The 20,803-nt window shown below is 40.5% G+C and overlaps 2 protein-coding genes across 5 annotated transcripts; both read right to left on the bottom strand.

Moving 5' to 3' along the window:
• Nucleotides 1-149: 149 nt before the first annotated feature.
• LOC134036907 (ras-related protein Rab-8A-like) lies at nucleotides 150-5,192 on the bottom strand. The gene is made up of 8 exons (XM_062482077.1): nucleotides 5,006-5,192; nucleotides 4,201-4,261; nucleotides 3,965-4,025; nucleotides 3,539-3,616; nucleotides 3,350-3,439; nucleotides 3,160-3,225; nucleotides 3,022-3,072; nucleotides 150-2,824 (listed from the first exon to the last, which is right to left on the bottom strand). The coding sequence occupies exons 1-8, from the start codon at nucleotides 5,127-5,129 to the stop codon at nucleotides 2,735-2,737; spliced, it is 621 nt and encodes a 206-aa protein (XP_062338061.1). The 5' UTR covers nucleotides 5,130-5,192; the 3' UTR covers nucleotides 150-2,734.
• A 283-nt stretch (nucleotides 5,193-5,475) lies between these two features.
• Nucleotides 5,476-13,165, bottom strand: LOC134036906 (tropomyosin alpha-1 chain-like). Of its 4 annotated transcripts, none has more exons than XM_062482073.1 (9): nucleotides 12,845-13,165; nucleotides 11,232-11,357; nucleotides 7,877-8,010; nucleotides 7,599-7,716; nucleotides 7,383-7,453; nucleotides 7,182-7,257; nucleotides 6,923-6,985; nucleotides 6,739-6,808; nucleotides 5,476-5,863 (listed from the first exon to the last, which is right to left on the bottom strand). In XM_062482073.1, exons 1-9 carry the CDS (start codon nucleotides 12,956-12,958, stop codon nucleotides 5,781-5,783), a joined length of 855 nt encoding a protein of 284 aa, XP_062338057.1. In that variant the 5' UTR covers nucleotides 12,959-13,165; the 3' UTR covers nucleotides 5,476-5,780. The 4 variants fall into 4 exon arrangements, with proteins under 4 accessions (XP_062338057.1, XP_062338059.1, XP_062338058.1 ...); XM_062482074.1 differs by lacking the exon at nucleotides 5,476-5,863 and adding an exon at nucleotides 6,305-6,493; XM_062482075.1 differs by lacking the exons at nucleotides 11,232-11,357; nucleotides 12,845-13,165 and adding an exon at nucleotides 8,764-9,055.
• Nucleotides 13,166-20,803: the final 7,638 nt, after the last annotated feature.

Raw genomic sequence — 20,803 nt, 5'->3', positions numbered from 1 at the left:
ACTATCTTATAAGAATCTGACAGTGTTCTCAAAGGGCAAGGAATGGAAAAGAACGTGTAGTGAAAGCAGTCAGCCACGCCCAGGCCAACTGATGAGTTTGACCATAGACAGCTCATTATCAATCACGCTGAAGGTAGGACAGGCACAGGTTCAGATTGTTAAAAGAATCTCGTTTTATTAAATCAAAAGTACAGACATCTACAAACTGTAGATCATTTTCCCATATGATTTTTAGAAAGTACAGTACATCTCTTTTAAACTGATATTTACAACAGATTGTTTTCCTTGAATATTTTATTTAATTTTTTCTCCCTGTGCACCTCACACAAAACACAACATAATTAATTTGTGGTAATTAATTTGCATTGACTGACAAGAAAAATAATAATCATAAAAAAAAGAAATTCTTGATAACAAAACAAAGAAATTATGGGGAATGATTAAGTTTCAAACGTTTTTGTTTGAAAAGTTTCATACAACTCCCATCCATGTCTGTTCCTTATACTTAAAGCTGTCATTCTTGTGCCTAGCTCCACAGCAGTCTGCAGTAACACAGAGACTTGGCTAACCGTTGAAAACACCAAATTCCACAAATGCCGGGTGGGATATCAAGTTCTTAGCTCAATGCAAAGAAGCCAAATAGGGACACTCATCCTACTAAAACACCATTGATATGACACGAGACGATGATACAAATGGCATGTTGTCCTACACACACACACAAAACAATTCCAAATAACAATACAATCACACAACAAAACGCAGAGGTCCAGATTTCACAATGCATAGCTCAAAATGGAAGAGATTGAGTATTGGTCATTAAGACAAATGGTCATGGCGCAGTACTCATGAGGTTCTGACAGCTATTGAATGGTGCAGGCTCGCAAAGAGGATCCCCTCTGTTCTGCATGTTGTAAAATAAAATTCATTTTCAAAAACAAATGGGAAAAAAAGTAGAAATGACAGAATAAAGGAGAGTAGGTCGGGCCAGCTGCTGTATTCATACAGAATGCAAGTTCAGTTCAAATGTCTACACGATACATATCCACTCTCTTCTGCTTGCAACTTGTGGGAATAAAGGAAAAACACGCACTGCTTTTTCAGTGTAAGGTTTGAGTACACAGGTAACATTTGCTTGGTGTCGGAACAAAGTTCTTCAGCAGTCAGGTGCGCCACCTAGCTGTCATACAGGGGACTGACCACAAAATGACTGACCATGATCACACAAAAGTATTGAGTGGCTTCATAAGCCAAGAAATGGTCACATCAAGAATATACTACAATTTGGCAGGGCAGTAGCGCAGAGAGGAAACACAAAAGCCTCAAACACATAAATAAGTACTTTTGAACGTCTACCACAGTAACTTGGAAGACAACTCCCCTTGCTGGTTCCATGAGGGTGGAGCAAGGTAGAAGGAAGGTCGTTGGAAAAGAGATGTGGGGTTGAAAAGAACTTTATCCACGTTATGTTAAATATATGTTGATTTACGATGATCCAATGTATTGTAAATGTTATAGCATACTCAAGTGTAATATGTTCATATTGCAATCTATCACTTGGCACAGACTACACACAAAACACAGATAACTGGTAAAGTGCAAGGGATTGCATGAGTAGAAGGGGAGCTTGTTCACACTACAACTTAGGTGCTGACAGCATACACTTCTTATAGCTGCAACCAGAAACGTCATATAGCCAGGCCTTGAATCAGAGCAGATAAACACATATGCCATGGATGAGTCTGAAACCATGGCAAACACAACGTGTCACCTTTCTTTTCCAGCTGAATACTCTGGGTCACTTCTTGAACTATAGAATGCCCAAAGCAAAACACCACGTATTGGAGCTATAAAAATCCCCCAGCTTGCAGGTTTCAGGTCTGACCTTGAAAGAGGACTAGTCTCCAATGCCATGACAGGGGCGACTAGTCCACAGACCACACAATACTTGTAGAGAGCATACAGTAGGCACAATGTCAAAGGATAGACAATGCCACTACTGAAATGTCTACGCATTCAATCCCAAGGATTGTCTATGGACATGATGTAAGCAAAACGGAATGACAAAAGCATAAACCAAAAACAATTCAAATATATTACGGCATAATCAAATTATTTTGATGGATTGTTGTGTTGACGTGTACTCTGGGCTATCTCCATACATTTTACAACTCTGATTCAGCGCCTACTAAAAGCTAATCGGTCTCTAGTTTATTGCGGTGTATTCAAGAACAAGGCGAATAGAAACTGCTTTGTATCACACTGTATTCTCAATATTAATCATAATAGGTTATTCATGATTACACCTTCAATATTGGGCTCCACCTTTGGCAGCTGTGCAACCAGATTCAGTGAGTAAAAAATAAAAGTACATGATGCTTAATGGAGACTAGAGATGGAAGGAAGAGCCTACCTTCTGGGTGATACTGAATAACTGTACTGGACCCAAACCGTCTTTTGTAAGCGGGAAAAAAATGTGCTTCACAAAAAACATGTTGATCGTTCCCCTGTCCTGGAGTTTGTTGCTTGATGGACTTGGAGGACTGGGAGGATAGGCGGGGGAGGCAGAAAGAAAAAAGGGGGCGAAAGGAGAGTGCAAGCATGGCAAGCACAGTCCAGATGACCAGCCCTGGAGGGTGATCCTTGGTGAGGAGATGAGAGAGGGGGAGATGGTTCACAGACAGCCTCCTGGGGGACATTATAGGTAACTAGAGCTAAGGCCTTGGGCTCCTGCTCACAGTAGGGCACAGCGGAAGAAGCTGGTCTTCTTCTGGGGCTCTGAGATCTTCACTCCATGACTGCTGCCCTGTGGACTGTTGCCCTCCTGGGACACAGAAACAGACATAGGGCCACGAGTCACTAACAACATGAGAGCTAGTCTGGCCATACACACAGTCCAGACACTCACACAAGAAACTCCACTGGTTGAAGAACTTTTGATTCTCTCGTCTGTTTGGCCCTGTGACAGGCAGCTTCAAAGGTTTAATTAATACACTCAAATATGATGAGGCGTAAACTTACCAATTTTGTGTCCATTTTTGATTTGATGTCTCGGGCGAGTGTCAGGAAAGACTACAAACAAACAAAGGAAGCTACGTTAACCATGTGTCATTATTTGGTAGTACCTAGAAACTCAGTGTTGCATTTTGCCTTACTCACATTTTCCACGTTGATATTGGCCTTTGCACTAGTCTCCATGAATTTGATGCCAAACTCTAGTGCCAGCTGAGGAAGCGAAAACACAATGTTTAAATTCACAATTTCAAGCCATTTCTGCTGTGTAGTTGACATAAATGAAGGGAAGAAAAATGATATATATATAATTTTAGTCCTACAATGCAGGCCTCACCTTCTCTCCCCTATCTTTGGACACTTGCCGCTTGTCATTGATGTCACATTTGTTCCCAAGGACCATCTTCTCCACATCTGCTGATGCATGCTAGAAGATAAATAGTAGAAAGCCTACATGTTAGCTACAGGCTCTTGGTTGGTTGACAGTCTCATGACACGTCTGTGCTGCACACAGTAGGAAACTTACCTCCTCTATGTTCCTTATCCAATTCTTGATGTTGTCAAAGGACTTCTCATTTGTGATGTCATAGACTAGCATAATACCCTGTAAAGTATATTAATACATTATTACAGACTCAGATGGCCTTGAGTCTGAAAAAGTCACAGGGTCACTGAGTGACCAGGGAGGGAGAGTATAGCTCAGTGGTTAGAGCATTTGATTGCAGATCAAGAAGTAGCAGATTCAAATTACCCCCCAGTACTGTACACGACTTTGGGTAAAAGCGTCTTCTAAATTAATACAATATTTACATTATTTATAAACCCCCCCATTTGTAAATACCATTACATGGCTGACCTCTCCAAAGCCTTCATCACTGTGTAGTAATTAATAAGGTTTAACCTTTCCAATTGGATTCCAGTGTACAAGACGACTACAGTTACATTCACCTACCATTGCTCCCCTGTAGTAAGCTGTTGTGATTGTTCGGAAACGTTCCTGGCCGGCTGTGTCCCTGCAAGACACAAGAAAAGTGAACAGGAGGTTCACTTTTCACAGCTGATAGTTGTTGACGTTCAGGACGTGCACACTCAGATTGCTCACTTTACACAACTTATGAGGACAGAATGAATGTTGGACCAAACAGTACAGTGTTGTGTAGACAACAGGCAGAGGAGAGATCAACTTACCATATCTGCAACTTTATCTTCTTCCCGTCTAGTTCTATCGTCCTAATCTTGAAATCAATTCCTGTCGTACATAGAAAGTGAATTTGCATGTGAGTTTACCAATAAGATAGTCAAGTCAGGTTAGTTCACTGGGTACTTACCTGGATCATCGTATTGAAGATAAGAACAAGCAAGCTAAATAGCAATGCTAGCACGCTAGACTGCTAAGTCAGGAAGAGAACTAGCTAGCTCGTTAAAGTAGCACGGCCAGTATTAATGTTAAGTCCTTCTTAGCCTACTGTACACCACAACTTTATTATTTTACTGTATCTAGCCAATTGGAGTTAGTCTAGCTAAGACCAATCGAAATAGATAGTTAGCTAACTACGTAGCCAGTTAGCTTGTAACACATCCTCAGTAATACAGGAAATAGCCTTCTCATGTTTGACAGAAACTGCCTGGCCATTTTAGCTAGCTAGCTAGTACAATAACAAGCTAGAGTAGTGTGGCGCTAGCCAGCTAGCCTAGATGTTCTTATTATTAAGAATTTAATAGTTTGAATAGTGTCTGTAAATCCGTTTGGTCATGCATATGATATAGTATCCTGCAGGCTAGCTACCATCTACGTTTGTAGATATACAAATTGCTGTTATTGTTTGCTATAATGTTACATATTGTCAACTCATATAGCATAAGCTAATCATCGTCGGCTAAGTAAAACGTTAGGCTAAGCTAGCTGACGTTAGCTGCTAACTAGCCTAGCCTCAACAGACCTTCAACGTTGTGAAAACACATGGATGGCTAGAAAACCACAATAAAGTCATACCTATCGTCGAGATGAATGTTGAGTTGAATGCATCTTCTGAGAATCTGAACAAAACACAGGTTTTTCCGACACCGGAATCCCCAATTAAGAGTAATTTAAACAAATAATCGTATGTCTTCGCCATACTTGATATTGCGGAAATCCCGCCCGGCAAAGCGCTGTACCGCGGTGCTACCAATAGTGACGTTGCCTGCCTGTCACCCTGAGGTCATGGCCTCGGCAGCAAACAGTGGGATGTCATACCTTCGATATCGGTTCGTAATCTAAAGAAATGTCTTCATTGTATTGCAGTAAATACAGTTAACACTGTTCAAGACGGTTACACTCTATCCTTCTTATATTTTCTGTCAGCCAACTGAACAGTATAATTGTTATATTTAGAAACCGAGTGTAATGAAGGTATAATAAAAAAGGCCTATAAAATGTAAAGTCAAACACATGTTCAAATACTTCCACACCATATATACAAATAAGACTCTCAGCTGTTTAATTTATACATAATTTCCTACACAATTTTGAAATGCTGCATCCTGTATTGTTTTAAACTATTGGTATGACATTATACTTCTGCTTGGGCCTTCTCATGCAATGGGAAAAGTATATCAAAAACATAAATAACAAAAATATGGTGTGAATATTAGAATCAAGATATTAATCAGGGTAGTGAGGAATCCATTGCAACTAGTGGTTGAAAAAACTTTTCATGGAATGTTTTCTTCATAGAATGTTGATTCTTCTTTGGTCTTGAGACACAATTTCCTTTTATTCTTCTTTGTTACAAACTATTTAGCTCTTGTAGAGTTTGGTCCAGGACTTGTTGCATCCCCAAATTTTCTTCTTTTGCGCTGGATAGATTTTCTGTAATGTAAGTTGAATACAGATTTCACATGACATGGATCCGAGTTGCAGTATAACGCCACTATCTCACTAAACCAAATATTTACAGACCTCATTGGCCTAGGTGGACGTGGCACAATACGCTTGTCAGCATGTTGCACAAAAGTGACAAGCATATCATGCCAGGTCTACCCAATATGTAGAGGTCTGTAAAAATACAGCACAGTAGCATCCAACATATATGTAATAACACAGTTTTGTTAGTTGGTAACTAAACACATTTTCAAGGTTTTGTGTTGACAGATATTGACTCAAACAATATGACTGCTATTTACTGTTAGAATCTGTAGTGTTTGTCATTGCAACAGTGTGTGTTCAAAACATGAATTGCTTTTAGATAGATTTTCTCAATTAAAGATGCAAGATGAGTAGGACTAAAAAGGTCAGAAGAGTAGAACCAAATAGAGCAGGAAGACATTTATTGAAGCTTTTGTTTTCACAGAAAAAAGAAATGAAAAATGCTGGGAGAGGAAAAGAGTAACGTGACAGATGAAGGTTGAAAGGTCATCTACAAGGTATTCATATCATTGAGGGCATGGTCCAGCTCCTCGCTAATAGCCTTGTATTTCAGCTTCTGAGCATACAGTTCATCTGGAGGTCAGAGGCCAACAGGTCAGAGAGGTTGGAGATAGAGGGGCCACAGAAGCAGAGGAAACAGCAGAGACCACAGCAGGGGATAGGAAGAGAGAAACCGAAAGACAAGAGGGAAAATAGCGTTATCAGAGATCATCAATGAGAAGATAAATGGGGTAGATAACTAAAATAGTTATTTGCCTATTTCGAAACACAAGAAGTGAAAAAAGTTAAGAGAAAGTCAGAAGGTGTGACAAGTTTACCTTCCAAGTCATCTATAGTCTTTTCCAGTTTTGCCACAGTCCTTTCTGCAAACTCTGCACGGGTCTCCGCCTACAGGAAGAGCATGGAGCTAATGAAGTGTTGTATATTGTACTATATAGTCTTGCATGGCCTACTGTGTGTGTGTGCGTGTGTGATATATATTACAGATATATTTGTCCTTACTTCTTTCAGTTTATCACCGAGCACCTTGATCTCCTCTTCATATTTGTCTTCTTTTTCAGAGTACTGCAGAGACAAAGTAATAGCTTATTTAAAGGGTGGTTAAATGCAGAACTATAGATGGACCAATGCCATTTAGACACATCTTTCTGAAGATATAACAATGAAAAACAGTACATTCTAGTACTGTTAAGTACTGCATAACATTGTTTACCATTGTAAATATACTAAACAGTAAATGTTAGTGCAATTTAATACTGACCTTGTCAGACTGAGCCTCCAGAGACTTCAGGTTGTTGGTAACATTCTTCAGTTCCTCTTCCATATCGCCGCATTTCCTGTGGAACAAGCGAGCAGAACCAGATAAATGCTTGTGATACTTCTGACAGATTATCTCCTGGTCGGGTGAACATGGACGGTAATGACAGATACAAAGTGTCATGATTATTGACACTTCACTTACAGTTCCGAAATTTCAGCCCTTTCCTCCGCCCTCTCTAGCTCCCCCTCCAGGATGACCAGCTTGCGGGCAACCTATGAGGAAGCGCCCCATCATTGAAATGGGATCTCTTTGACAACAACATCATTATAAAACAATCATGGTTGTATTGTTTACTCATTGATCTGTTGAGTGGTTTCTCTCTGCGCATGAGTACTGTGCATTTTTGGTGTGCTCTACCTCTTCGTATTTGCGGTCCGCCTCCTCTGCGATGTGCTTGGCTTCCTTCAGTTGCATCTCCTGGATCTCCATTTTCTCCTCGTCCTTCGTTGCTCTGTTCTCAATAACCTTCATGCCTCTGATGAAAAATACAATCACACAGGGTCAACAAGAAGCACGATAATCTATGGAACTAGGAAATGATGACCACAAATCACTAAGTCTTTTTAGGGAGCATCTTTTTGATTTTGAGCAAACCAGCACACTGAGCCCAGTTGGACTCCTTGGCCCTTTCTGACCTCTCGCTTTCGTCCGCTGCTTTCTCTGCCTCCTCTAGTTTCTGCAGCGCTGTGGCCAGTCTCTCCTGGGCCCGGTCCAACTCCTCCTCCACCAGCTGGATCCTACGGTTCAGAGCGGCCACATCCCCTTCAGCCTGTGGGGTTGGAGAGAGGTTGGGGATTCAAGGGCTGATGTTAGTGAATGTCAGGGATGCACATCCACAGCTAATGTCATGTTTTCATAGTACACTTTTTGTGAAAAGTATAGTATGAAATAAGTAATTGAATAATTTGTATTCAATCAATCAAAAGGTACTGTTGGTGTCGATTTAGTAGAATACGGGTGGCCTGGGAACTTTGGAAACATTTCATAAGTGAATAGTATACCCCAAGGAGATTTTGAACAAAGCCTGAATTTAGGTTATCATAGGGCAACTTATCAGACTTCCTGTGAGCCTTGTCATCTGCTAAATTTGTAGATAGTGTATGTCTGCTCCCTTTTCCGGTGCAAAAGAAACACTATGTTACAGACTTCTCGACCTTGTGTAGGTTATTAGACCACATTTTTTTATCGTGCTTTGGCAGCAAAGCACCACAACTGTCAAAGAATGTAAAATGTCAATACAAAACAACAAAAAATTGAAACCCCACACGTTTAGGTCTTTAGATGAATTTCAAATGATTTACTTTCACTAATTTCCAACGTAGACTTCACGTAAAATTGTAAAATATCTAGGCGCCACAAGAGGCACCCACCCATTGGACTACGGTCAGACGTGCAGAGTTTGCGTTTTATATGCATGATTAGCGACGTAGGCCTACTGTACTTATCGTCAAAGGTCCAAAAGTGTTACTCGGTCCCTTGTCTACGTTTACATGTACAAAAGCATGCATTTTGGGTTTCTCACACTTTCGCGCTGTTCTCGCTCTCTTTCCAGCTCTCTCTGTAAAATTAATGCTTGGTCCTCGGCATCATCTGCTTGTTGTTGAAGAGCTTGGATTTTCCGTTTAATCGCTTCCATTGAATTCAAGTTTAAAGTCTACCCCCAAAAAAGTAGGCTACAACTTTGATATAAAAAAAAACTTAAGCAACAAAAAGTTGACTACAACGAAAAATAATTCAGTCAAACAAATCAGTGAGTTTATGAAGTGAAAGAACTTCCAATGGTAGCCAACAAGATAAGTGAAGACTTCAAGGAAGTAGATTACTTTAGCAAAGTAAATGGGCTGGGAGTTTTCAGGAAATTTATGGGCAGGTCCTCCAATCCTGGGAAGAAGTCGGTCCCAGATGACATCACAATTACAGAGGGGGAGGTTTTTCAGCAAGAATGAAATTTCCTTCCTGGTTCTTCTCTTCAGGACATATATGGAATGTGAAAGGTGTATGGCCCACGTTTGTCCGTGGGTGTGTAATACAGTCATTTATATGTGCACATAAAGTAGTGTACATTTGTTAAGAACGTGCAGTAAAAAAGGCCAGTTTCTATTACTTGCTTTATCATCCAGATGCATGTAGTGCCTGGTTCTCACACAGCTGGAATGTAAATTGATTTAGTTGCTGACATGACCGGAAGAGAATGGACTGTACCACATTCCTTGAGAGCTCCCTATTTCCTCTCTCATGTCTGAATGTGTTATCATGAAGATTTGTCACAACCCATTTTTTTAAGCATCAAAACATGCTAATGAAATTAATCACAGATGATGTATAATTGAATGAAAATATACAAAATCACCCTCCTAATAAAGCCAACGTCAGGTAATGTTGCTTGGATATTGCATGTAAAGAATACTATGCTATTTATTGTCACCTTGTGGGCATCAGCAGGTACACATGACTGTAATACACTGTACAAAAATGTCATGAGATTAAATTAATTATCCCAGTATCTATCCATACAGGCAAACATCTAAGGATTTCTATGATGTGAAATCCATAAATTAGGGCCTAATGAATTGAGATCAAGTGACAGATTGTTTTTTAAATTTTTATTTTTATTTTTTCAGTCTATTTCTTAGTCTGCTTAAACATGGAGATACAGCAGAACATAAACACTGAAATCAATCTTTAACAGCCCTTTGAGTTGACTATAGTTGGAAAGCCTTCAATCATGGAGCTTTAGGTTGAATCTAGTCCATCAGTGATTAGATCTACTCTCAGCCAGAGACGAAGCTCAAGTTACGCAGGCTGAATGTTTCAAGGGAATGCAGTCAGAGCCCAAACCGGTTCTAACTATCTCTACACATGCACTGTACCCAGATCTGTCAGGTCCTATGAAAACCCAAAGAGAAAGAGAGAGTTTGAGGAGAGTTTGATGTCTACTGTGGTCTTTGTAGAAAAGGGAGTCTGTGTGAGTTTGATCTTTGCCGAGTGCACGGCCTGGTTTAACAAGATCATCCATCATAGCCGACATGGTCTATCATAGCCTTTTGGTTTCTTTGTCATTTTATAGCTTCAGTTTAAAGTTTTCTGAATTAGAACAGAACAAAGGGGTTTGTGTGTGTGAGTGTCTGTGATATTTTCACCAGAAACACCAGGAGCATTGGTTTCATTAGACACCGGAGTGTGCGCGGTTTCCCTGTTTGTTTTAGCCAAATTCCTGAGATTCCTGAGATTCCTGGACTGCCACACACCTAGCCAACTCTTGTCTTTCTACTGAAAAATATCCCATTGTACAAGCTTGATTCACTCAGTACACACAACTGAATCCATACATGTTAAAAAGTATACAGTTGCATCCACTAGATCTGTTAATGAATATACTATTTCTACAGTATTGTTTCTGGTATTGCTTTTTCCATAGTTGGAAGGTCAATAGAGAGATGAATATATGCATATAAGCCCTCTGTGACATGCTTGCGTGTAAAAAGGGCTATACAAATAAATTTGATTTGATATACACAGTAGTATTGCATAACTTGTTGTCTATGGAAGATTTGGGAATGTTTTTAGTTATTTATAAAGATCACAGTTCAGATCTATTTCTAATTCATCCACAATTCTTATCACAAATAATCGGTGCTAATGCCATCTGTGAAAAACTGAAGAGTGTCAGGGTAGTTTGTTTTGGTTGTAGTTAGTTGCAATACTTAATCAATATTTTCTGGGCATCAAAGAAAAGGACATTTAAATGAACAAATCTCAGTCAATCGCCCCCTTGGAATTTGTCTGGAATGTTGTCTTGAATGTTGTACACAAGTGACATTGAAAGTGAAAATGTATTTTATATGCTGTATGCCCATGACTATTTCTTACATGCTCACTAGAAAATTGGTAATAATACATGGGCGGGGGGAGGACGGGGCTTGGTGAATTGACATTATGTCCAGTACTTCATACTAGACTAGACCACTGCTCTAATATGTATTAACTTACGTCGGTTGCCTTCTTTTCAGACAGTTCCAGCTTCTCTTGTGCATCCTTCAGAGCCTCCGAATACTTGTCCAGCTCGTCCTCTGTGCCCTTGAGCTTCTTCTGCAGGCCCAGGAGCTCGTCCTCCAGCTGGAGAACATAAAACCAAAGTAGAGGGTCAGGAAAGGGATTCAAGAGAGAAACAAAGCTCTTTTTCTCTCCTTGAAGTGTTTACATTTAGAAGAGCGAAGTCTTTCCATGGTTAAAAGGGTTAAAAGGGTTTAAAATCACCTGAATGCTTAGTAAACTTGTTCGGATGCCTCCAGGTATCCAATGAACTTTGGAACTTTTTAATAAGATATTTAAAGCTTGAAATTAAACGTGGATTTTATTTGCATTTTTGATTCTTTGATTCAACTCTACCTGGCATCTTCATAACGTTCATTGATGAATGGTCGAAAAGGAAATGGTGCTCTTTATTATAGTGCCCACCAACAACTTTCTTTGGGATGATGAGGAAAAAGGCCTATTTGATTTGTGACATCAAAACAATAGGTTCACATAATCCTTCAGACTATGTCCAAAATGGCTGTTGGTGTTGTGTGGGTGCTGTGGTGCAAGTGACAACCATTACTTGTGTGTTGTCATTTTTTACAAGGAGAATTAGTTATCTTAGAAAGGATTTCTGCCAGTTGCTTTAATGTTGATCCCTGCTTGTCCACACCTCACTCACCCCTCCCCTTGCTTTCTGAAATACCACTCATGCCTTCATTGTGCTGTCATCTCCCAGTAATAACAAAAGTTTGGATTCATCAAATTGTCTGTTTACATGACCTTCCTTGCTGCCCAATAAGATGCATCATAAACAGACATCAACATATATATTAAATAATTAAAATGTGACATGATAGATCACAGCCGTTAAGTTTTAGCCCTGTCAGAATGCAGTTGACTAAATATGGGCATGGTGGCAGTTTGGTGGTGTTTCTGCTTTGGAATGTTCCAGAAGTATAAGCAGACAGATAAGTGGTGGTCAGAAGGGCTGGACCCTAGAGTCTTGTAACTTACACCAAAGCAGGCTGCAGAGCAGCAGCTGAAATAGTTGTGTTTTTATTCCTGGTCCATCAGCATTGCTAGGTCTAATCCTCCTGGTGCTTTGTGGGTAACACCAAGGCAGGCCTTCTCTCTTTCTGTATCTCCCTGTGGGGTTCCCTCCATCCCTGTAACCCTCCATTCACCAAACATGATGCTCTGTCTGTTTGTGATGGTCGACTGGTATAAATGACACTTGTCAGGGCCTGGTAAATGACATTTGTTAACCTTATTTTTCTGGATTTAAAGATATTTGTGGGTATGTCATTTGAAACTACATTTTGGCACACATGTTTGTAACATTCATGTATGATTTTATACCACACTTTTCAATCCCTTGCTAGTTCTTGAATATCAATCAAAATACATGTTCTGATAATATGATCAAAGGGCACAAGCTTCCTCTGCTGCATCTGTAGATATATACTTCTTTAATACAGGTTTGATAGAAATCTTTAATATAGAGAAACCTTTCGACTTCTATAAATACAGATATCTGTATATAAAGACATCTTTCCAATCCAGCCTTTACCAGCTTCACTCACCAGCTTACACTTGTCCTCCGCTGCCTTCTTGTCTGACTCGGCCTGCTCGGCCCTGTCGATAGCGTTCTCCTTGTCCAACTTCAGCATCTGCATCTTCTTCTTGATGGCCTCCATGGTTTCTGTGGGGGTATTTCAGGGACTACAAAAAACGGAAGAGAAAGGTTGGTAAATGGTCTGCTCTCAAAGCAAGAAGTACAGCGAGTCTTGTTTCTTCTCCTGGGGTCCGACAGGGGCTTCTCCGGAGCAGGTGAAGCAGCAGCTCAGAAAAGAGGGAGAGCAGAGGAAGGGAACAAGACTGAGAGCAGGAGCCGGGCAGGGGGCGAATGAAACCCTGCAGTAAACTCAGAGTGGTTTTTAAACTTCGCTGGGAGGTTTTTGGAGGCCAGCTCCAGTCCCTTCGGTGTAAGCTCATTCCCAGCATCAACCCCCACCCCCTCCTCCCCTCACCGCCGAGCACTCCCTCCAACCTGGCTAGCCCCAGAAAGGACTGTGCCCCTCCTCCCCCTTAATCTAAACCACCAAAGGCTCCCAGAGGAGACGCTTGGTGTACTTGGAGACTCTGGCCAAGTCTATCCCCTTCTCCTTTCTTTCCTTTTTAGACTGGACATGGAAAAGAGAAAAAGAATGATCGTAGTCACAAAGCAATGAGTGGTTAGTCATGAGGGACTTGAAAATAAGGCAGTGAGTCAGTCACATCTCCACAGAAGCAAGTCATCAAGCGTGTGGAGTTCAGAATGAAGTAGCTGTTAATCGAGGAAACATTCCTGCTTTGCCCATTGGAATGGATTTTTGATTTATCCAAGCTATCCTTTGTGCAGTGGAATGCTCAAAACGTATGTTAATAACAGTGTTGGTTAGAGGGGGACATAGTTTTCCTTCTACAAGAGAATGAAAATTAGATGTATGGAAAAAGACCCAGCCAAGGAAAATTTGAGGAAATAGCTTTCTGTTTGCAGACTCCATCAGTGTGAATGTACTTATATATTACCCTGTTCACCAAGGAGAGTTATACTAGGTGTGAATTCATCATCACGGATTTCATGGTTATCACTGTGATAGGATGTGACCCTGACCTGTTGAATGTATAGGTTAACCTTTTCCCCCACAATAAAACAAGTTTATAATGCAAAAGTTACTATGTTGTTGCTTTCTTGGTTTGTTAGTTATGAATAGAAACTATGAGGTAATACGACAGTGAGGAGATACTGTGGATGCATACCCTGACATCACTGTAAACTGGCCCCAGGGCCAGTTTGTCTGCACTAACAGCTCACACACACACAACAGCTGCTCTGACTAAAAATAAAGTCTGCTCAAAATCAAGCTATGATTCTTCCAGCGATAATATCAACTAACACCCAAAGGGATAAACTTGAAAGAATTTGATGCTCAGTTAAAAGATAACCAGCCGTACGTTTGTGCGGCATTAGAATGTCTCAAGTTATCACTAATTGTTCGCTCAAGGTGAATTTTTTAACCTTTCTTAAGCACAGGCTGTTCCCCTGTCAATCTCTGCTGTAACTAGTGGTACACACAGGTCACCAGTTGTGTTTAACCTTTTCTAAATGGAGGTCACTGCTGAGGAAAGTCAAGGTACAAAGCCGACGCAGATTTGAGGTAAATCCCTTCCCATGATAGTGCGAGCAGTGTTTTCCCATAAGCCCTGTAAGAGTGAGAAATGTCTCACCTTGCAGCCTCTGTTCATCAACCCTCCAGACTTATGGTCAGCTCATGCTTTGAAGTTCAGTATTCAATTTTGTGTGCAATTACTAGCTCACTGAAACTATGTAAATATATACATTTTGTATTCAAATAAAATATGAATACAGCCAAGTTTGCTTCAAATTTCGATATCCTGAAAGGATGGCCTTTAGCCGGTATGTGTCCTGGTAAAAACATATTCAGAGCTGTGAGCATGCCTGGCTGGCATTCTTAAGGTGGGTAATTGTGTAATTGTCTTTGTAGTATATATAAACCGACCAATAAATGCTCCATTCTTCTTTCCAAAGGTTACTTCCTTACGAAGGCCCTTATTTGAAAACAAGTGACCTGAAATGACAGGAAACAGCCTTTATGTTTACAGCGTAGTAAACAGCTTTTTAATTCATTTAGTGTACAACTCTGGCTCACTCAGATTCTCAAGACATGCCGTTTATTACTACTTGCATAATTTTTGTAGCTGTTGCCAAACACTACAGATGAACCTGCAGAAAGGATTTACTACAGATACTGTATTACCACAAAATGTCTTGCGAAGTGGTCCAAGCAAACTTGCTACTGCATAGAGTGAGTCAATACCTATGGTTTTGGGTAAGGATTTTACTGAGAGACTAAAGTCTTAGAGTTCACATTGTACACACTTGGGGTTGATGCTCCCAGGAGGGAGGAAGGGAAAGACAGAAAGAGAGTCAGAGAAAAATTGGGAGGGAAGACAGAGAGAGAGGCATAAATGAAAGTGAGACAGGGAGAGAGAGACAAAGAGGGAGAGGGAAAGGGAAAGGGAGGGAGAGGAAGAGGGAGAGAGAGGAACAGATTTCCTTTTAAGGTAAAAACTCCCCCAAAAGCTGCTGGGTTGTCTTGGGAGTAGAGTTAATGTAGAGCTAAGTTTACATCCCAAAGGCTATGGGAATAGACAAGTAAAATTCAGTGTGTGTGTGTGTATTATATTTGTTTACAGGCTGTGGAACAAGGCTGGTGGGTGGTGGGGGTGTTAGTTTTTGCAATATGAAGCGATATTTGATGTTTCTCTTACTCTAGGACTACATTTACCGTAGTCGTAATTGATCATTTACCATAAAGTAACGCTATTCAAAGTGGACTATGGTTTGTTGTTTTTTACCTGCTTAAGCTGTAGAACAATAATTGATTCAATAATTTACCAAGGAAAGTTAAGGAGCTGCACATTTTGTTTTGATTTAACATCGTCTTATTTCTGTACCGAAATATTGTTTCATTAGGTTTTTTTTTAGATCATGTTGTTCTTCCAGAGTAGGAATACACAGTAGGAATACACATCCAGTATTGTCCACACTACCCCTCTGTCTTTGCCAACTGTCAATCATAAAGTTGCTTCTGATTCAGCAGAGTTCAACAGAAAGCGAAGTGGCAAAGTAGCGTGCATCTGCCCGACAGCATAAGGTTGGCTGCTTGCGACCTCTTCTGTTGAGTAGCAGACAGCACGTACAAGGACCACTTGGGTGGCTTGAATAAACTGCCTCTTCACAACTGAAAAACAACTCCTAAGAAATTTTGAAAAGATATCTCCAGAGAAGCCGTATCTTGTTTTAAGCTTGCTGAAGCTTGTGCTTCTCAATTGAATGCATGTGGGTGTAAGGTTCCATAAAATAATATGACCTGTTATTTTAGAGTGTTGCAGCTTGTGTCTCTTCGTCCTTTTGATTGTCTCGGAAGCAGAGGGCGCTCTAGGACAGAAAGAAAAGCCTTGCCTCCTGAAGTTTACAACTCCTGAAGTCAGCCCTACTCCCAAATCTTTCCAAAGATTATTTAGGAGGTTGTCTCTGCTGTACCATACACAGTGGCAGGTCATTTTTGGTCCTTAAGAAGTCTCGAGGTTAATACTGGGATTACCTCCTAATTTAACTACACACATCAACATTGTGGGTTGTTTCCTGTGTAAAACTTCTTCGAAGATGTCATTAGTTTTACACATTGTAAACCGTCACGGTATTACGTCACACAAAAATACCTCAACCTAAGGAAAGCTCAGAGAATGTCAAGAACATATTTTGTCACGGTTCTGGTGTGAAAACATTTGTATGTGGTGCTGTGATTGAGTGCAGACATAAGGGAAAGTGAGTGTGTGTGTATGTGGAGGAAGCTCATAAGTGGTTCCCACTGGGAGGAGAAAGACTGGCTGCTTCTATTTAGCAATGGTGGTGGATGTCTTCAACACACCCACACCAGTACACACACACACACACCAGCACACACATACCCACACCAGTACACACACCCACACCTGTAGTACACACACCAGCACACACACCCACACCAGTACACACACCCACAGCAGCACACACACCCACACCAGTAAACACACACCAATACACACACACCAATACACACCCCCATACACACACCCACACACCGCCCTTATGTCTCATGTGAGCACATAAACACTGATGTGTCCACACTTCTGAACAAATGTTTATTACAGTTTTTTTCAAATGCTTACACACAAATTCCTTACTTTTCACACAATTTCTGAAACTTGACACTCAAAAACCAGAACCACACCTCAAATCTGCAAAACCATACGTAAATTTTGGGCCTTTGACTCAGTTTTCAATTTCAGAAAACACTTTTTGCAAAACACAACGCACAATTCTCCATGTAACACACAAAATTCAAACAGGAAGCATCTTGATTACCTATTTCAAACACAATCAAAATGCCCCACTAATTCATCAGTGCCTTATACTAACTCCTCACATGTGCAAACACTCATTGCTTTACTCAATACCAACCAATCATGGCTTTAGAATAGGCCTATAAATAGCCTAATTTGAGTCGATTTACAGTGGTGGGTATAATTTGAACCTTTGTAAAATGATAACAGGTATGAAACAATCTACTGTAATGTACACATGTTCTAATGTACACATAACAGCTGTTTCAGCACAACACACTGTATACTATACACAAACATATATTTTATCACCCATGCATCCATTGACTGCAGTGCACTGCATGATTGGTCACAGTTTGATTGATTACTGTATCATACTGTGCAACAGTACAGTGACTGTAAGAAGACATTCTGACAATATTGTCGAAAATAGTACTGTATGCTACAGTTCATGGCACACACACACACCATTCCGTAATCACCTTTTGCAAAATTAGGTTTGGTTTCTGTCCTACTACACTCTTTCTTTTGTAATGTGTAATACTGTATTCACAACCACAAATGCTTACAGTAAAAAAACTAGTTTGGTTTCAATCTTGTTTTCGTGTTTCCCAATTTTTCAGCATCTCTGCCATTAGTAACAGTTTTTTCCGATTGCTTAGACACAAAAATGTCAAATAACACACAGTTAGTGAAACCTGACACTCAAGGAGCAAAACAGCAGCCCAGACCTGCACAACTATAAGCACATTCTCAGCCTCACACTATTTGCAAAATACTACACACAGTGTTTTGCAAATCACTAAACACACTTTTCTACATTAGACACAGAAATTTTAGATTATGTCACTTAATTGCCTTTTTTAGACACTGCCTTGAAAAATGCCACACATGTGAACACATTGATCAAACTCTGGCTTCAGGTGTGCAAGCACCTAGGTGCTTAATTGTAAACATACAGGCAACAGATCAGTGTACTTGTCCTCATCAAAAATGGAAGGTAATGTTGCAGGAAGAGGGAGAGTGGGAGCCCGTGGAGGAAGAGAGGTAGGGAGGAGGAGAGGTAGACCTGGAGGCCGTGGAGGAAGAGAGGTAGGGAGGAGGAGAGGTAGACCTGGAGGCCGTGGAGGAAGAGAGGTAGGGAGGGGGAGAGGTAGACCTGGAGGCCGTGGAGGAAGAGAGGTAGGGAGGGGGAGAGGTAGACCTGGAGGCCGTGGAGGAAGAGAGGTAGGGAGGAGGAGAGATAGACCTGGAGGCCGTGAAGGAAGAGGGCCAAATGTATCCAATGAAATTCAAGCAACATTGGTTGACCATGTTGTGAACCATGGGGCAACATTGAGAGAGGCTGGACAGAGAGTTCAGCCCAACCTCAGCCGATATACTGTTGCATCAGTAATACGGACATTTCGCCAAGAGCACAGGTGAGAACTACTTTTCTCTACTGTCTATAGTACAGTAAAATGCAGCCTATATGCACTACATCAGTATTTTTTTGTACCCATTCACTGAAGTCCATGATTGAAACAATGTCTAGAAGTCTGGCCTGTGACATTTAGTAACATTTTTATTGTTCAACATAGGACTGAGGTCCGACAACATCATGGAGGAAGGGGCCAAATATTCTCAGACGAACAAGAGACAGCTATAATAAACATGGTTTTAGCCAATAATGCAATAAGCCCTTGAAACAAGCCCTTTTCAGTAATGTCAATCAGGTCTCCATATCAACACTGGGACGAATCCTTAAAAAACATAATGTTCAGATGAAACAATTGTACAAAGTGCCATTTGTAAGAAATTCGGAGAGAGTGAAAACCCTGCGTCATGAATATGTTGAGGTAAGTGTGGGTTTTTCACCGGGTGTGTTCAATGTGGACACAGTAGTTAGAGATGCTTTTTTGTTCAAACAAACTACTACAGTATTGACTGTATATGAAAAGTGCAAAGGCACTTCACACAAAACCTACATGTACATGTATACATCAAAAGGCCTATACGTATTACAGTAGGCCTACTGTAAACTACAATGTGCTATGTTCTGTTTTGCAAATGGAGGCTGATGCAATCCGGCATGAATTCATATTCATAGACGAGGCTGGGTTTAACCTGACAAAGGTTAGAAGAAGAGGGCGAAACATCATCGGCCACAGAGCTTTTCTGCATGTTCCGGCCCAACGTGGTGGTAACATCACAATGTGTGCCGCAATCACGCAGAATGGGGTCCTCCACCGCCATGCCAAGTTAGGTCCATACAACACAAACCACATCCTCACATTTTTAGACCAACTACATGACATTGTCACACCAGAAGACCAGCTAGAGGCAGATCAGATGAGATACGTTGTCATCTGGGACAATGTATCTTTTCACCGATATGCTCTGGTCCAAAACTGGTTTCAACAGCACCCATCATTTTCAGTTCAGTACCTTCCACCATACTCTCCCTTCCTTAACCCCATTGAGGAGTTTTTCTCTGCATGGCGGTGAAAGGTTTACGGTCTCCAGCCCTATGTCAGGATACCCCTCATTCAAGCCATGGAGGAGGCGTGCAACCAAATTGATGCAGGGTCTGTGCAAGGATGGATTCGCCATTCAAGAAGATTCTTCCCTCGCTGTCTGGCGAGAGAGAACGTAGCCTGCGATGTGGACGAAGTGCTCTGGCCCGATCCAGCTAGGCAAAGAGATGATGCTTAGGAATTCTTTTTTTCTGTTTTTCATTTGCTGTATGCTTTCTTTTGTCTCCACAAATTTATTTGCTGTGTTTACAGTATTCAATTTGAAATATGTTCTTATTTTCTGTACAAAATGCAACCTTTAGTGTACGTAGACATGCATACAATGTGGAGAAATACCATAAATATTTTCATTAGTGTGCAATACTGGTCTTGTGTGTTGTGTTTGGTCAACATATTCATGTACTTTTTCGTACTCTACTGTAACAATATCTAATTAGAAAAGAATAGTTAGTGTAAAAGTGTTTGAAATTTTGCACAGCAGTGTGTAACTGGTTCAAACAGAATCCAATTTTATGAACCATGTGTGTGGCATACGGTGACGGAAATCGTTTTTTATACATGATTGTATAGTTTTGAATGAAGTGTTTCATTTTGCAAAAGATTTGAGGTGTTCAGCTACTTGCGTGTCTAGTTGTCTGAATTGTGTTGTGTTTTGACAACGTGAGCCCTGTTTTCAAAATTATGCTTAAGCAATTGGAAAAAACTGTACTTTCAATCTTGTACAAAAATTGACATAGGAGCTCATGAAAGAAGAGCTTTAGGTTTTGAATAACTGTGTGTATATGATATACCCAAAAATGTAATATAATGGTAAAAGTGTTTGCAACATGAGACAAAAGTTTGCTTTTGAGACGTGTTTGTGATATTTTGAATTCAGTGCTTCATTTTGCAAGAGAAGTGAGGCATTTTGCATTTTGTGTGTGCAATTGTTGGATTTGTGTGTTAAGTTTTGAAAGAAAGAGGATAAGCATTTGAAAAAAACTGTAATAATGAAGACTTATGTTGGTAAATATTCTTACATGGTTTCAAAGGGTTTTCCAGATGAGAAAAAAAGAATTTGCCAAAGAATATCAA

This window comes from Osmerus eperlanus, chromosome 16, assembly GCF_963692335.1.
Source record: "Osmerus eperlanus chromosome 16, fOsmEpe2.1, whole genome shotgun sequence".
Classification (NCBI taxonomy): domain Eukaryota; kingdom Metazoa; phylum Chordata; class Actinopteri; order Osmeriformes; family Osmeridae; genus Osmerus; species Osmerus eperlanus.
The sequence above is the reverse complement of the archived record's forward strand: the minus strand, read 5'-3'. Positions and strand labels throughout refer to the sequence as shown.

Bases quoted from the DNA above. Each gene is read 5' to 3' on its own strand.
- LOC134036907 (XM_062482077.1), bottom strand. From the start codon at position 5,129: ATGGCGAAGACATACGATTATTTGTTTAAATTACTCTTAATTGGGGAT. The intron at 3,617-3,964 runs GTAGGTGAATGT...TATACTTTACAG, and splicing joins CTTACTACAGGGGAGCAATG to GGTATTATGCTAGTCTATGA. The intron at 3,073-3,159 runs GTGAGTAAGGCA...GTTTGTTTGTAG, and splicing joins CCAATATCAACGTGGAAAAT to TCTTTCCTGACACTCGCCCG.
- LOC134036906 (XM_062482073.1), bottom strand. From the start codon at position 12,958: ATGGAGGCCATCAAGAAGAAGATGCAGATGCTGAAGTTGGACAAGGAG. The intron at 6,986-7,181 runs GTCAGTATTAAA...TTGTCTCTGCAG, and splicing joins TGGAGGCTCAGTCTGACAAG to TACTCTGAAAAAGAAGACAA. The intron at 6,809-6,922 runs GTAAGGACAAAT...CTCTTCCTGTAG, and splicing joins TCGGTGATAAACTGAAAGAA to GCGGAGACCCGTGCAGAGTT.